The 18,053-nt window shown below is 39.2% G+C and overlaps 1 protein-coding gene across 14 annotated transcripts in view; it reads left to right on the top strand.

Moving 5' to 3' along the window:
• klc1a (kinesin light chain 1a) overlaps positions 1 to 18,053 on the top strand; it is a 101,930-nt gene that overhangs the window by 36,644 nt on the left and 47,233 nt on the right. For all 14 annotated transcript variants that reach the window (XR_005946246.1, XR_005946242.1, XR_005946240.1 and 11 more), the window contains 4 exons: positions 4,045 to 4,132; positions 4,631 to 4,732; positions 6,261 to 6,434; positions 17,567 to 17,666. Coding sequence is in view for 6 of the 14 variants with exons in the window: in XM_041214046.1 (XP_041069980.1) it covers positions 4,045 to 4,132; positions 4,631 to 4,732; positions 6,261 to 6,434; positions 17,567 to 17,666 (464 nt within the window). In the remaining 8 variants the exon portion in view is untranslated. The remainder of the gene's footprint in view (positions 1 to 4,044; positions 4,133 to 4,630; positions 4,733 to 6,260; positions 6,435 to 17,566; positions 17,667 to 18,053) is intronic.

The following is an 18,053-nucleotide window of genomic DNA, read 5'->3' as shown; positions in this document are numbered from 1 at the left end:
GATAAGCCCTACAAAGGGTCCTGCACTTCAGGGTTCAAAGACTGAATCTATTAAGCTGGAATGAAGGACTAGTGTAGGCACTATTATGGTGCTAGGTTTGTACAATAGGCCAGCGGTTCGGAGATAGAGAATCGAATTCGCTGGCAAATTACAAAAATATACAAGAACTTTAGTGCAGTCGTAATGGGGCCTTCAATTGCCCTTCACAGCAAAAATAACTTAAGAAGGGAAAAGAGGATAAAGAATTCCTGAAATGATCAAGTTTCCAAACAGTGAGGAAGGAAGTAGTGCTTGATGTAATTCAGGAAATGCAGTGGGGCATGTGGAGCATGTTTTAGTGGGAGCACATTTGGGAAATAGTGATGACAATGCAATGAGGTTTAGAACAATAATGGAAAATAGCAAGGGAAAGGCAAATTTGAAAATATTGTATTCAACTAGAGGAGGGCTAATTTCAAGTTGAAAGATCTGGCACAGTTGGAGTGGAATCAAAGATTGGCAGATAAAACAGAAAATGGGAAGCCTTCAGAAAAGCAAGAGTTCAAGTGCAGATTGGCATTACCACGAGGAGGAAAGGAAAGACATCCAAAGTTAGAGCTCCCTGGGTGACAAAATATGGAGACTAAAATAAAGAAAGAGGTTTATTATAAACTCAGTGTCACAATTTCATAGAGAACCAAGCTGAGTACAAAAAAAGGGGAAGAACTGAAAAAAAGGGGACAAAGAGTCCTTTAAGAATATATAAATAGTAAAAGGGTAGTTGAACGAAGGGTGGAGCCAATCAAGGTTTATAAAGGAGATCATCTTGTGGAGGCAGAGGGCTTTGCTGTTGTACTAAATGACTGCTTTGCATCTGCCTTCACTGAATAGGATGCTGCCATGTCACAGCAAACGAGGCAGTAGAAGAGAAAATAGAAACAATAAAAATGAGGTTCATAAAAAGTTGGAAGTGCTCAAAGTGGAAAGATTGCCCAGATGGGAAGAACCCTAGGTTGCTGAGGGATATAATAGCCCTGGAGAAACTACAGTGCAGATTTACCAGGATGATGCCAGGTCCTGAGTAACAAGGAAAGACTAGAACAACAAGAGCTTTATTTTCTTGAACTGCCAATATTGAGGAATTTGTTAAAAATGTTTCAAATTGATAAGATTGCCAAAGTAAAGACTTATTAACTATTTCCATTTAGAAACCCTGTAGTAATAAAACAAATAAACCAATCCCGCCTCTCAAAACAATCACTCATCTCACGTAGAAAAAAAACAATGGCAGTAGCCCTCAAGCAGTCTTTTACTGGATGTGCAATTCTTTTGCCCAATTAACATTCAAAAAAACTATTGGATAATTATTGAAGACTAAGAATAAGGGGATAGGTAAGATGGGACAGTGGGAAAATGGAACTATGCAAAATAAGCCCTCTTGCTTGCACTATGAGCATGAAAAAAAATCCCAGAAATTGGTGAGTAGCCACAACATTCTGTATACTCAAGTACAGGAGCTCCAGTATATTACTTAACAGCCCCACTGTACGTCCCTTCCCTTATCTGGCAACTAGAGCAAGTAATCATTAACCGACATTCTAGGATTTGTAAAGCTAATATCATTACATACAGTTCTACATGTGATCTTTTGATGGACTGCACTGGTTCAAGAAGGTGGATCACCACTACCTTCTCGAGAGTAATTGGGGATGGGCAACAAATGCTCGCTTTGCCAGGGATGTTCACATCCCATGAAAGAATAGGGTGAAAAAAGCAGGTATGAATGTAAAAGATGATATAACCCTATTTGTATATTGTTTGAGAACAGTTGAGGCTGGAGCATAGTATCTTTTATCACCACCTGCTACAGAAATTGCATTGCATTAAAAGTAAACAAAAGAAAATTAGCTCTGATGAACACCTTTTACTAGCCTTCAGCCACTCCACTTGTTCCATCCCAAGCCCATCACTGTTTGTTTCTCCTATCAACTCATCCCTCACAGCAACACTCTCTTCCAGTCTCCTATCTAAACATACATTAGTAAGAGGACGTATCTCTTAATAGTTGTTCTTCTCCTTTGAACAAGCAATCTTGTGTACTGTCCACTTTAGAATCTGCATCAATCAGATTAGGGACTTCCATCAACCACAAACTCCATGATGCTGCATCAGGTTGGGCTTGCATTGGTCAAAGACTCTGACACTTGATTTTCTTCAGTGTAGTATTAGGTATCAGTGATATTGAAAACCTGAGTGTGAGTAGTTTTATGACTAGGACTTATATGCAGGGCCTCCCTCAGTAAAGCGAGTGTGCAGATAAAATGTTCTATACCTAAGAACTTGAGGTGAGTGCCATCTTCTAAACCTCTTAGTTGTTACTTGTTCCAGAAAACAACTCTGAATCTTACAAATTAGAAAAATGATTCATTTTTGGGTGTATGGCTCATATAGAGATGCTTCTTCTAGAGTTGCCACAGGGAACAACTTCATTAGTCACTAAGATACTGAACAGCATCCCTTGACAATCATGCTGTTTGCATTCTAATGTGTTAAAATATAGTAAGGCTGGTGAGTTTTATTGATTTTTTGTTTTTTATTCTTGACCTGTAGTTTTAATGGATCTGGGATGGCAGGATATATCAACCCCAGTTTGTAATTTCTGCTTGTGCCCAGTCCATTTCAACTCCTTGCCCTCTAATCTAGCTCAACCTGAACACTACTTGCTCATAACTCTGCAACATCTCAAATCAATTAGTATTATAAAATTAGAATTGTTTTGACTAAGACATTTTGATTTTTTGTAAATTTATAATTTTATTCAAATTAATTTGAATAAGCATTGTAAGTAAATATTCATAGCTGCAGATAAAAAGCAAAGTTATGATAGTTTAGCAGATCTGGTAGCATTAGTTTCTCATTTCATAGTTAATATTTCAGGCCAATAACCCTTTATCAGGGTGGGATAAGTTAGAGAAGTGATAGGTTTTAAGCATATGAAATTGGGTTGGGCAGTAAAAAGAACAAAAGCAGATGTTCTGTGGTAGGATGGAAAGCAGGAGAGATTGAATGATAGGGTTCATCTGGCAAAGCCAAAGGGAGTGGTAATGGAACAAGAAACCAAAGATGTCTAGAGGACTTGTAAATGGTAAGATAGTGAACAGCTGCTATCCAAAAGCAAAAAAAAGTGTAAAACGGGAGAGAAATCAAAACCAGTAAAGAGAGAAAATGAGGGCAGGGTTTACAATCCAAAACTGTTTCCTTTTTCTTATAGATTTTATAGATGCCTGCTTTGAACTTAAACTAATGGTAAATGTAATTGTGGTCTATCATTATGATAAGATTATATTTGATTTTATTTATGATCCATTTTGCTGTAAATTTGGCTGCCTGAATGTTTCAAAGTAAAGTCTATATTAATATTTATGGCTGATGTTGACACAGTTAATTATTTTGTAGTATTTGGGAGCTCTGTCATTGGGAGTTCTGAATTGAAAGTTGAAGAAACTTCTCAGCTAATGAGATTTATGTATTCTAATCAGGAATGATTTTTAATGATTAACCTGTTTACTATACACCAGTCAGATGTGTAACCTGTGTACCTTTCAATGCTGAATGTATTTAGCATGTTTGAATTGCCTATAATTCATTGCTGGTGTCTGTTAAAATCATAAATTACTGTATTGCACATTGATCTGTGTAAAATTAATGTAACCCTTTACGTTGCAGTATTTTATAATTTAGTCTTGTGATCTGTCTCATTTTCAAAATATCTAAAATCTTTGACGAGTTTTTTTTTAACCACTGAACTGAGCATTGTATGAAATTCACGAATGCATCAAATAAGAAATATACTAGCAATGGACTCACTTGATCAGTTGGAACATTTTTGTAAATGTTTAACTTTAATTTTAGTGAACACTACTAATGAATAAATGCAAACAGATTTTTGATTGTGATAAGGTCATGTGCGTGTGAAATTTGCAATTGAAAACTTTTGACCACTTGAGATCAATACATTCATATGAACTTGATTTGTGTCCCTATTTTTAAAAAAATATTGTTTAGGGACCAGAACAAGTACAAAGAGGCAGCAAACCTGCTTCATGATGCCTTAGCCATTCGTGAGAAGACCTTGGGTAAAGATCATCCTGCGGTTCGTATTGTCCTTTCAGTATATTCTGTACATCTCTACGTTATTTGTTTGGAAATCTGGAATAAGGCTTAAATATTTCTTCATGTTAAACCAACAGGCTGAGATTAACATCTACCATTCCTAAATGAGAGCAGGTAGGGAGGTTAAATTGTGAATCCATCTATTGGTTCAGTTATGAAGAATCATTATGTGCATACCCTTGACCACAAGTGCATAATCTGAAAATCATATTTGCCTGCAAGTACAATATTCCAGAGACCTTTCCCTGATTTTACTTGATTATTTTTTTAGGTGCTAATATCTTCTAATGCTATACTTCTGACCAATGTTGACACTGCTGGATAATGCATAAATATGAAATCCACACTTTTTTTATTTATTGAACTAAATTTGATATTTTTGAATTTGACCTAGCCTCTGATTACATTGAGTTAGTAAGACATTGATGCTTTATTTTCAAGAATTTTCCTTGTAATTATCTGATTGGATTCCTTTCAGGTGGCAGCTACATTAAATAACCTTGCAGTACTTCATGGAAAAAGGGGAAAATATAGAGAGGCTGAGCCCATGTGTAAGAGAGCACTGGAAATCCGTGAAAAGGTTAGTAATTCGAAGAAACAGTCGTATATTCAACAGTCAAATGTTTTGCTTTACGAAGTATTCTTGTAAAATAAAATTTTCAGCAATGATGATTATTTTTGTCATTTGCATCAATACTGGAACATCAATACCAACATAGTATTTGTCAGTAATTAAGCTCTTACATAAACGATCACTTCAAGCAGCATTGATACTAACCAAAGAGCTTTCGTGTTTATACCTGACTTGTTGAAGAGACTAGTTCACCTGGGTACCTTTAGGGAAAAAATTAGGCCATTTGTACTATGAACCTGCACCTACTGAAGACTGGATAAATGTGAAGGAGAGAAAATTCTGTAGTATAATATTTGCTCATGATATCAAGCTATATGATTATGTAGTTAGAGATTGATCTCTTTCAGATTTCCAGATCGTTAAAGTAAATGGGTTAGGGAATTGTACTGATTTTAACAAGTACAGCATTGCATATTGAAATTGGGGGAAGAAATTGTGTACAGTTAAGGTAGAAAAATTGGCCGATTGGATCACTGAAATTTACTACTAGTGTAGCTGTTGTGGATATGCCATGTAATGCCATGTACTGGAATATGTCAATTTAATTTGAGTATAAATTAAAATCAGTTATTTTAACTTTGTGCAGATCACTAGCTGGGTCACATTTGGGATACTACGTGCTACTGTGAGCACTATACTTTCAAAGGGGCTGCAGTGGTTCAAGAAGGTAGCTTGCCACCACCTTCTCAAGGGCAATTAGGGATGGGCAGTAAATGCTGGCCTTGCCAGAGATGCCCACATCCCATGAATGAATAGAAAATATATATATTTAGACTAGGCTTTAAGGCACAGGACTCTGAGCTAAACTACTTTACACCAAAGAAATGATATAGAACGGTATGTTATTCAAGTGTTTAAAAATATTGCATCTGGGTATAAATAATGATTGGAAATAAGTTATTTAATTTGGACTGTGATTGCAGTTGTTTGAAAAATTTTAAATAACAAAATGGATGAGCTGATTTTTTGTGATGTGTAGCATATTGGTGTTGGCAACAAGTTGTTAGTAACTACACAAATGTGTTAGCACTGAGGTAATCTCATAAAGCAAGGTTTTGAATCAGTTTGAATGTAACCTTCCATTTTACAGCGAAGTACAGATTTATTTCATCTGTTCAGAAGAACGTTAAAATTTTGTTGACTTAGCAAACATATGGACGCTACTTTGACCTACCCACATTTTGCAATTTATCCAAATTAATTGGCAATGCTGTTTGTTCAATTTGAATTTGAGCATTCAACTGTTATGGAACTTAAATCTCTCCTGTTAAATCAGTTGCTTTTATTTTAATAAGGCCAATTACTGCATTATCTATATATTGTACAGCTTCATGGAGCACTTTTTAACACTGAATTTAGTTACGGTCATCTGGGCATCTGCTGTAGTACCCTTTCATTGAAAAACAGTGAGCTGCTGAACGCTTTCAAAAATGGGAATATTAGATTAAAGACTTTCTATGCTTAACTTCCTTAGGTATTGGGTAGGGATCATCCTGATGTGGCAAAACAGCTAAATAATTTAGCACTATTGTGTCAGAACCAAGGAAAGTATGAAGAAGTCGAATATTACTATGAGCGTGCATTGGAGATTTACCAAACCAAACTTGGACCTGACGATCCAAATGTGGCAAAGACAAAAAACAACTTGGTAAGACTGCATGATTATATTAAACTGTTATAAATGGAAAGCTGTGATTAACAAAATGCAACATTCAAATGGCATAACATATTATTTACTAAAAAATGCTAGAAAAACTCAGCAGGTCGGATAGCATCTGTGGAGAGAAAGACAGTTAACGTTTCGAGTCCGTATGACTCTTCAGAGCTAAGAGAAGTAAAAATGTGGTGAAATTTATACTGTTTTGGGTGGGGGGGGTCGCTGGAGCAGGTGAAGCTGGATAGAAGGCCAGTGATAGGTGGAGGCAAAGGAGACATTGCCAAAGATGCCATAAACAAAAAGTCAAAGGGATGTTGATGGTGATGGTACTGGCTAAAGGAGGTGCTAATGATGATATTAAGGGTAGAAAGCAGAATGTGATAATAGGGACAAGGGTAAACACTCTGAACAACATGAGCAAGTGACAGATGGTCTTAGTGCTGGTGGGGTGGGGTGAGGGGAGGGGACAGTGGTGGGTAAAAAGATCGAAAATAAGCTGAAATGTGGGGATAAAACAATGAATGAAAATGAATTAAAAATAATAATAAAACTAAGTGGAAAATAAACAAAAAACAAAAAAAAGTTAGAAAATAAGAATGAACATTGCCAAAAGTGGATAAAGCTGGAAGTGGAAATGCGCTTCACTTGCACTTCCCTCAATTTGGTCTACTGCATTTGCTGTTCCCAATGTGGTCGCCTCTACATTGGAGAGACCAAATGCAGACTGGGTGACCACTTTGCGAACACCTTCGGTCTGTCCGCAAGCATGACCCAGACCTTCCTATTGCTTGCTATTTCAACACACCATCCTGCTCTTATGCCCACATGTCTTTCTCTCCACAGACGCTGTCAGACCTGCTGAGTTTTTCCAGCATTTTTTGTTCTTGTTTCAGATTTCCAGCATATGCAGTGTTTTGCCTTTATATATTATTTATCTTGGTTATGTGGCAGTTAGTAAACTGAAATCGGGCTGTTCATATCAATTCTATGAATTTCAACTCGAACCCTTTATATCAATTCTGTCTCTCTCTCTGTCCCTCCTGCATCTCTTTCTCTCGCTTTCTCCTTCTCATGCCCTCTTTTTCTCTCTCTCTCTCTCTTGCACTTTTCCCTCTTCTCCCCCTTGCCTTGTCAAGAATTTGCATTTATGTAACTTTCACAACCTCAGGATGTCACAAAATGCTCAATGATCAACCAGTTATTTTTGATATGTGAGCACTGTTATTATTTGAAATACTGGAACCAATTTACATGCAGCAAGATCCCACAAAAGACAATGAAATAAATAACCAAATGAATTGTCTTAAAGTTGTTTAAGGACAGAGGAGAGCAGGAGAACTGTTTGAATAGTGCCTCGGGATTTTCTATGTGCACCTGAGACTGTGGACGGTTAAATATCTTATCTCTGAAAGATACCACCTCTGTCTGCAGTGCACTCAGTACAGTATAGAGCGCCTCGTATGGATTGAATGATATGAATATCATTTGGAGCTTTGACTTATAATGGCCCATGTATTCTGGGGAGGGGGGAAAGCATAGTTTATGTTGGGTGATGCTCCCCTTAAGAACTAGGTTTCTCTGGAAGATGACTTCTTGTAAAAAGCAATTTGCTTCCAATGAATGATCATGTGACCAAGCTGCCTGGGAGATAAACAATAGAAAAAGGGTCAACAAGAAATTAATTACACGGGAATGAGATTCCTGTGCATGTGGTTCTGTTTTCAAGCAGGCATTTTGGTTTAAAACCAGCTGGCTTTGGGGAACATCTCTTTTAAGCAGGATCAGCCGAAATTCTGTGTGCTAGCTAAAAGAGTTTAATCCCTTGAAAACTGAAGGAATCTACTAACTGTGAATTGTACTTATACTAGCCAAGCTGAGAGTAGAGACAGTGAGCATTTCTAGATGCATATCTTCAGAGTTAATAAATATTAGAACCAGGAGAGTTCGGACCCATGAGAGCTACGCTAAAGATGCTAGCGATGCCTGTGTTGAACTGTGAGTTTACAACCATAGGACGATTGGGAGGAGATTTTATAGGATGACCTCACCAGAAGTAAGTGGAAGGCCCAAGAAATCTCAGCCCTTATATGAATCTTTAAGTTGGACCAAATGGTTAATCTCTTTCAATTTATGTTGGGGATCTGACTTGAGTTGTTTAGGGATGTAAGTCAAATGGGTGGAGAGAAAAATTTGAGTTAAGCAGTTCGATTCAGAGTATAAGTAACTGTTCATTGTACACTAGTATTGTTAACATAGCTGAATATTTAAGGTAATGTAGTTATTAGTATTCACATTCTTTGATTTTTATGTAGTAAAGTTATTTTCTTTTAAACAGTGAACCATGTGGCTTTATTCTTTTACTAAATAAACTGGATTTTCAGATTTCCAAAAAAAGTTACTGATCTCTACCAAGATCATAACAGACCCAAACAATTACATAATCCACGAGGTACCAATGCTTTGATCTAGGATGCCTTAAATGGAAGAGGATGTTTGTTATAATGAGTACACTTTGTCATACTTTGACACCCAGGTTCACAGCCTGTTCCCATCGCCAATCCTCCATCGCCACAGGACTTGGCAAATGGACCCTGGTAAAAGCCTGCGTGTAACTTTTTTTAACGTGGGGATCTTGGGGCACAGTCATTGCTGATCAGATTTTGGTGATTTTGTCAAACCATGATGATCAGTAACACCTTACTGCTGCAGTCTTGTTCTGCCTTTGTAGGCCGTGAGATGCACAGTCTTCCTTCACCTGTTCTGCCATAGAGGACAACTTGGGCTGTACTTTTTGTCTGGCGCCTTCTCCCGACCAAGCTGCTATAGGTGGCCTTACCAGGAGCAAGGAGCTCCTGATGGTATCTCTCAAGGGATTGTAGGCACACAGAAGCCTCTCCACTATTTCACGGTGGCTATCCATGAAGAAGATGATGCCTGATAAACAGATCATAAACTTGTTTCATTGATAATGAACATAGTACCAAAACATTGCAAAGTCCAAAAGGAAGATGATCCGACTTCACAGTGTTAGTCTCTGAGGATGCCTTGACTAATCTCCCTGATCTGGTTCTGATCTCTTTTTGAGATTGTGGATATTCTGTACTATGAGTGTCTTTGTTGCTGCCTATGCTGCTTTTTCTATCATGGAATATCGTTGTTATGTTTCTGTTGGTGACCTAGAGGAATAGTAGACGGGTCTACGCTTGATGTCTCTCTGCACTTGAAATAAAACTGCCTCCAGACCTGTAGATAAAGCATCTGCTGCTACTATGGTCGGTAATTCAGGGTTTCAATGTGCCAAGATTTCAGAAGAGATTAAAAGTTGTTGAATCCTTTTGAAAGCTTTTCGCTGGTTGGTCCTTATTCCAGCACCACTTTTTTTTGTGAATCAGCTGTGATTCCAGTGGCTTATACTTTGTGACCTTGAAACTTGATCACAGGTTTGTAAAACTCACATTTTTCATTCAGTGCTAGGCCTGCATCCTGTAGGACTCTCAGGACTGCTCTGACTCTGCGATCATACTCTTCTGTCATGGAGCCATGTATAAGTGTGTCATCCATATGACACATTACTCCTTCCATGCCTTCTAGAGTGTGAGACATTGATCTCTAGAAAATTTCTGGAGCGAATGCTATTCCAAAGGGCAATCTATTGTAACAGTAACGACCAAATGGCATTATAAATGTGGATTCTTTGTCCAGAGGCAAGTGCCAAAACCCATTGTTCGCTTCCAATTTTGTAAATAAAGTACTCTTGGCTGGTTTAGCATGGCTGTCATCCACTAAGGCCATCAGGTGGATCTCAAGTTCCACTGATATGTTTAGTTGAGTTAAATCCACGTGGATTCTTTTAGAACAAAAACAGAATTACCTGGAAAAACTCAGCAGGTCTGGCAGCATCGGCGGAGAAGAAAAGAGTTGACGTTTCGAGTCCTCATGACCCTTCGACAGAACTAGTTCTGTCGAAGGGTCATGAGGACTCGAAACGTCAACTCTTCTTCTCCGCCGATGCTGCCAGACCTGCTGAGTTTTTCCAGGTAATTCTGTTTTTGTTTTGGATTTCCAGCATCCGCAGTTTTTTTGTTTTTATTTTTGGATTCTTTTAGAGCTGTCTAGCTTTGGGACCATAACCATTCCTGAGCAATATTTTGTTGGCATGGTGACCAGTGAGAGAACCCCTTGCTGCAACGTCTTTTCAGTTTCACCCTTGACTTTGTCCAAGAGTGTTGAGGGACTTTCCTTGGTATAAAGAGGAAAATTGGTTTAACGTCAGCTCGTAGGATAATATGGTACTTGTTCTTGAATTTCTTTGGAAATTCACTAATAATTGTTTTGCTGTAGTTCTCATCAGCAACTTCATCCACTTTATAAATTGATTCCAGCTTTAGGCATGCCTCTCTGCTAAGTAGAGAACACTCTTGATTTTGAATGACGTAGAGAGGTTCGAGGTTTTCTTGGTCTTTATATTTCAATTTTGCCATAAGTTGGCCTTTCACTTTTAAATTTGTCCCACCAGGACCTTGTGATTTGATAGGTGAGGTTTGCAATTGAATCCCTTTGAGCCATTTGATGTCATCCAATAAAATAGAAACCCCTGCTTCAGTGTCTAGTTGTGTGGTGTCCATCAACTTGGAGCTTAATTTTTAAAAATTCATTCATGGGATGTGGGCATTGCTGGCTAGGCTAGCATTTATTATCTCTAATTGTCCTTGAGAAAGTGGTGTGAGCTGCCTTCTTGAACCGCTGCAATCCATGTGGTGCAGGTACACTCACAGTGCTGTTAGGGAGAGAGTTCCAGGATTTTGACCCAGTGACACTGAAGGAACAACGATATATTTCCAAGTCAAAAAGGTGTGTGGCTTGGAGGGGAACTTCCAGGTGGTAGTGTTCCCACGCATCTGTCGCCTTTGTCCTTCTAGATGGCAGTGGTTGTGGGTTTGGAAGGTGATGTCTAAGGAGCTTGGTGAGTTAGTACCCCAATACTTGTTTTCAGCATCATTACCTCCCCCAGGAAGATTAGCTCCTTTGCTTGTGGTTCTTCCACGTCTGGTATATGGCCCTGTTTTAAAATGTTCTCCCGCTGCTTACAAGTTGTCAGTGTTTTCGAGCAACAAACAGTTCTGAAGTGCCTTATTTTTCCACAGTTGTGGCACTCTGGACCCCCCTTCTAGACATTCTTCTTGCTTGTACGGTTTGTTTCCACCACATCGAAGACATTTCAGAATGGTGGTTGGTACATTTTTCCTTGTTTTGGCGGGCTTTATCTCTTATGGCCTACAAATTGGTCTCACTCAATCTCCTTCATGGGACCGCCTGCACCACAAACTGATTCTGTTTCCTGAGTTCCATTTGTTTCCAATCTGCACTGCTTTCACTAGAGTTAAATCCTCTCGTATCTATGAGATCTGATAACACTTGGTCTAGGACCCCGACTATGATTCTGCCACGAATCAGCTCATCTTTTAAAGGTTCCGTAATTGCAGTTCCCTGCAAGCCTATGGAGATCGTTGGTGAACGAATCCATGTTTTTGACTGATATTTGCTGCCTTTTCTTAAATTTAGCCCTCTATTATTAACTTCTAACGGATGTTGAAATTAAAGTCGAAAGCTTACAGGGCTTCTTCATAAGAAGTTGAAGTCTCATCAGCCCACATGAAAGCCTTGCTATCACATCGTCAGCGATCGATCCTACTGCATAAAGCAGCATACTGACCTGATAATTTTGATCTCTCGTGTAATCCTGAAGCAGTCTGAACTTCGTGAACCAGTTGTTGCAGTTCTGGGCCTGTTGTGACCCTTCTGCATTCTGAAATAGTCCTGGGAGTGATAGTCTGGAATCCATGCTTCTGTTGAGCCCTGGAATTGTTCCTGCTTCTGTGCTGCTCTTTGCTTCTTTGGGCCTGTGCCCACATCTGTCTGGTCTCCGGTCTGTGTCTCCGCTTGTGTCTATCGCTCTTCCAATGTCTTGGTGAGTTTTTAATTTTTTTTTCTTTTATCCTTCCTTCAAGGATCAGTTTTCTTGCCAGCCCTGTATCTCCTTTTTAAGGTCTACTGGATCTTTTACTATCTGTTTTGTTGTGTGATTGGGGTCTAGCTGGGGGTTTTGGGGACTGTCTATTCACCCAAAGTATGCTGCTTCAGCCAGTAGTTTCTCAACCATTACTCTTTATTTATAGTATATATTTACACGTTTGCACCTCTATACAAGGTTGGAGCTTCTCCTCCTCCCAGATCTCTCTCTCTTCTCAAACCTGTGATGTGACATTATTATATCCACATTGTGTATGTTTCTGATATTAATCCTTTACAGTTGTCAGCCGGACTGGTTCAACGAAAACAGTACTGAAATATGCAACTTCCTAGAACAAAGGCAAGCAGCCTTCATTGCCTGGTAGAACAACCCAAGGTTGCAAGCTAGGAAAGAACCATTCCAACAGCTCAAGACTGATGCACAAAGACAAATCTGGAGGATAAAGGACATGGGAAGAGAAAACCCAAGAGATCCAGCAATTATGCTGACCATCATGACAGGCAAAGCTTTTTTGAAGCCATCACGGCCATTTGTAGACCAAGGTCAAATAGACAAAATCCTCTTTGTTCATGGATGTTTCTCCTCTTAAGGCTGACAGTGTCATCCATTAATGCTGGAAAGAACATTTTGTGGTTTCAACTATGAAAGCACAGTGTCGACTGAAACTCTTCAGGTTATCACTGTGGTAGAATCCACGGGTGAGCCAACAACAATGAGAGAGCTACAACAAGCAATCAAACGGATCAAAAACAACAAAGCTAGTGGCCTTGATGGTATTCCAGCTGAGGTCTTCAAAGCTGGTAAACCTTTGCTCACATGAGACTCCATGCATTCATCCTATGGATTTGGGAGGGAATAGAAACCCCCCAACGTCAACTTCAGGAATGCAACAATTGTAACTATCTATAAGAAGGAAGATAAATCATGCTAGGGAAACTGTTGAGGTATTTCCCTCTTGTCCATAGCAGGGAAAATCTTGACACTCATTCTCCTGAATCACTTACTAACGATGGCTGAGGAAATCCTCCCAGAGACAGTGTGTGACTTTACGCCTTCCAGAGTAACCTCCAATATGGTCTTTGTTGCTAGACAAATCCAGGGAAAATGTTGAGGACAGCACCAGGTACTCTTCATTGCATTTTTAATTAATAGCAGGATGAATCAATAACCTCAAAGTAAAGGAGCATCTAGGTGACAGTGATCACAAATATTAGAATTTCATGTTCCGTTTGAAATGGAGAACTGTTGGTCCATGACTGGTGTTTTAAACCTAAATAAAGGTAACTTTGAGAGTATGAAGGCAGAGTTGGCTAAGATGAACTGGGAAAGCAGGTTAAAAGGTAGCACAGTGGAGTTGCAGTGGCAGACTTTTAAGGGGATATTTAATAGTGCTCAGAAAAGATTTATCCCAGTGAGAAAGAAAGACTCTTTGAAAAGTATGCATCATCTGTGGCTAAATAAGGAAGTTAAAGATAATATTAAATTGAAAGAAACACTACAAATCTGCAAAGATTAGTGATGGTTCTGAGGATTGAACAGATTTTATCTGTTTTTAAGAACCAGCAAAGAATGACTAAAAAGATAGTAAAGAAGCAGAAAACAGTGCATGAGAGAAAGCTAGCTAGTAAAAAAAAGATAGTAAAAGTTTCTGCAAGTATTTGAATGGAAAAAGAGTAACTAAACCTAACGTTGGTCCTCTATAGAGAGAGTGTCTGGGGAGTTAATAATGGAAAACAAAGAAATGGCAGAGGCATTGAACAAGTATTTTGTGTCTATCTTCATGCTAGAGGACTTAAAAAAAAACTTCCCGAAGTTTCTTGAAAATCAAGAGATTATGGAGAGGGATGAACTTAATTCAGTTGTCATCACCAGGGAAAGGTTGCGAGGAAAGCTATTAGAACTAAAGGCTGACAAGTCCCTAGGACTGGATGGCCTGCATCCTAGGGTCTTAAAAGAAGTGGCAGCGGATCGGACAATAGCTAATATACAGCCTTTATTCAAGAAAGGATGGAGGCAGAAAGCAGGAAACTGTAGGCCAGTTAGCCTAACATCTGTCATAGTGAAAGTGCTAGAATCCATTATTAAGGAGGTTTTGCAGGATACTTAGACAATCGTGATTTTATCAGGCAGAGCCAGCATGGCTTTGTGAATGGGAAATCATGTTTAACTAATCTGTTAGAGTTTTTTTGGCAAAGTTACATTCAAAAGGATATAGGGGAGCAGGTGGATGTGGTATACTTTAGATTTCCAAAAGACATTTGATAAGGCGTCACATCAAAGGTAATAAGAGCACATGGTGTAGGAGGTAACATATTAACATAGATAAAGGATTGGTTAGCTAATGGGAAGCAGAGAGTAGGGATAAATGAGCCTTTTTCAGATTGGCACACTGTAACTAGTGTCGTGCCACAGGGATCAGTGCTGGGTCCTCAATTATTTACAATCTATATCAATGATTTGGATGAAGGGAGCGAATGTATGGTAACTAAATTTGCTGATGACACCAAGATAAATAGGAAGGTAAGTTATCAAGAGGATGTAGAGAATCTGCAAAGAGATATAGACAGATTGTGAGTGGGCAAAAATTGGCAGATGAAGTATAATGTGGGTAAATGTAAACTCGTTCACTTTGGCAGGTAGAATAGAAAAGCAGTGTATTATTTAAATAGAGAAAGATTGCAGAACTTGGTAGTACAGAGGGATCGAGGTGTCCTGATCCCTGAATCACATAAAGTTACAAGTGTAGCAAATGATTAGGAAGGCAAATGGAATATTAGTGTTTATTGCAAGAGGAATGGAATATAAAAGTAGGGAAGTTTTACTACAGCTGTCCAGGGCCTAGGGACTACATCTAGAGTAGTGCATGCAGTTTTGGTCTCCTCATTTAAAAAAATATATAATTGCTTTGGAAGCAGTTCAGAGAAGGTTCACTGGACTCATTCCTGGGATGAAGGGGTTGTCTTATGAAGAAAGGTTAAACAGGTTAGGCCTATTCCCATTGGAGCTTAAAAGAATGAAAGGTGATCTTATTGAAACACATAAGATCCTGAGGGGGCTTGATAGGGTGGATACTGAGAGGATGTTTCCTCTTTTGGGGGAGACTAAAACTAGGGGACATAGTTTAAGAATAAAAGGCTCCCTTTTAAAACAGATGAGGAGAAACCTTTTCCCCCCAAAGGGTCATTGGTGTGTGGAATTCTGTTCCCCAGAAAGTATTGGAGGCTAGGTCTTCAAATTTATTTAAGGCTAAATCTAACTCTAGATTTTTGTTAGGCAAAGGAGTCCAGACAGGAGGCAGACAGGAAAATGGAGCTGAGATCACAACTAGACAGGAAAATGGAGCTGAGATCACAACTAGACAGGAAAATGGAGCTGAGATCACAACTAGACAGGAAAATGGAGCTGAGATCACAACTAGGTCAGCTGTAATCTTACTGAATGGTGGAGCAGGCTTGAAGGGCTAAATGGCCTATTACTCCTGCTCCTATGTTCAATGACCTGACCAAACCATTTGACTTAGTAAATCACATAGCTCTAGATTATGCTCCAAAGATTTCAATGCCGAAAAAACTTTATCACAATCTTGCAATTGCTTCATGATGATCTGACTGCAACTGTCTTGAGTGGGAGATCTGAGACACATGCTTTCAAAATAGACTGGGTCAAGCAAGGCTCTGGTAGCTCCTGTACTATTTACAACCTATTTGACCGTGGCTATTCACCTCCTCAATGATCTCCTTTGGTGTCAGGATTAAATACGGTGTAGATGAAAAACACTTCAACCTCAGTCACCTTCGTGCCCAAAGCTAAACTGACCACTATAGAGATCTACATGATCTGCAGCTTACAGATGATTGCTGTTGTTGTTGCCCACTCTGCACCAGATTTGCAAGCCACTCCCAATTTCTTCAATTCTGCATTCAAGAAACTCGGCCTGCTGCCAAAAGCAACAAAATGCATATTTCAACCCAAACCTGGTCTGCCAAATATTCCAGCTCAGGTATATGTTGAAGAGACTGTGGAATATGTTCAGCATAAGGTCACCATTGACAAAGAGATCCAACACTGGATTACTTACACCAGCTCAGCCTTCTACAAATTACAGCAGCAAGTGTTTGACAGCACAGATCTCAGCAAATCAACAGAAGTCCTAGTGTGCAGAACAGTTGTTGTCACCACGTACTGCAGTGACACCTGGACTGTGTATTAATGACATGAGCACTAGAGAAATTCCATCAGCATTGCCTCCAACACATCCTCCAAATTCAACGAGAGGACTGTCATATAAATGCTCATGTCTTCCTTGAAGCCAGCTCCACAAGCATTCATGCAAAACTCCTGCAAAATCAACTGCCACAGATGGCTGAAAAGTATCTTCCCCAACCATGACCTGTTTTCTTAACTCTCAAATGACCAAAGTTCCAGGGGAGGTTAAAGAAAATGCTTCAAAGACGCTTCCTGAAGCCCTCCTGGAAGTGCGGCAACATTGACATAAATGACTGGGAGGATCCTGGTACCATTCATTCAGAATAGCAACAACTTGTCCATTGAACTGCATCACACCTTGAGCCACAGCGACTTAATGATGTACAGCGGTGGCTGAGAAAGATAGAAAAGGAAGCAAATCCTACACTGCAAATTCCACTGCCTTATGGCACATCCTGCCTCATGCTCAAAGAAATACGGGTCGAGAATCAGTCTGTTCAATCACACAAAGGCCCCTGACAGAAACTCATGCCTCTGAGTAGATGCCATCCTTTAATCCAAGGATAACCACTGCCGGCAGCATAGATGTTATGTTCCAGGCTCTCAGGAGTGGAGTTTGGACACACAACTTTCTGACTTAGGTACTATTGAACAAATGTTGACACCTAGGAAGACAGAATGTGGTGAAAGGTCATTGACCTCAAATGTTAACTCTGTTTCAGTCTCCACAGCTGCTATCAGGCCTGCTGAGCATTTCCAGCATTTTCTGTTTTTATTTAGGTTCTGCCCTTGAGCTGATGTAAGTTACACTACATTCAGCCTTTGAGCTGTACACGTTTTTCTTGAATAAAGTACCATTATAATAAAGTATTTTCTGTGTTTTTAGGCTTCTTGCTACTTAAAGCAAGGCAAGTTCAAACAAGCAGAAACATTATACAAAGAGATTCTCACTCGCGCTCATGAGAGGGAGTTTGGTTGTGTGGATGGTGAGTAGATGAGGGTTATGTTTTTATTCTGATGAGCAGAGTTTTACAGATATCTGTTACAAAGGTCAGCATGACCTTGGTTTTAATTTTGCTTGCTTTCTCTCCTGCTCACCTTTGTTTTCACTGCTGATAGAGAAATTAGATGGTAGGTTTCCAGGCTTATGGATGGTAGTGAAACAGCAAAAATATGGCTGAAAGCACATGGATATTACATTCCCACCTTGCCTGAACTTATCTTTTCATGCTTTATTGCATACCACTTCCTGATTTCTCCTTATTTGGAGAGAAAAAATCATGTTTCATTTTTGAAATACTTTTAAAGAAATTAACTGATGTGAAAGACCAAATTGTTGAAAATATGAAAAAGCCTACTATTTGCGAACTTAC

Source organism: Carcharodon carcharias, chromosome 20 (assembly GCF_017639515.1).
Source record: "Carcharodon carcharias isolate sCarCar2 chromosome 20, sCarCar2.pri, whole genome shotgun sequence".
In the NCBI taxonomy this organism is placed as follows: domain Eukaryota; kingdom Metazoa; phylum Chordata; class Chondrichthyes; order Lamniformes; family Lamnidae; genus Carcharodon; species Carcharodon carcharias.
Note: the sequence above shows the minus strand (reverse complement) of the source record. Positions and strands in the feature narration are given on the sequence as shown.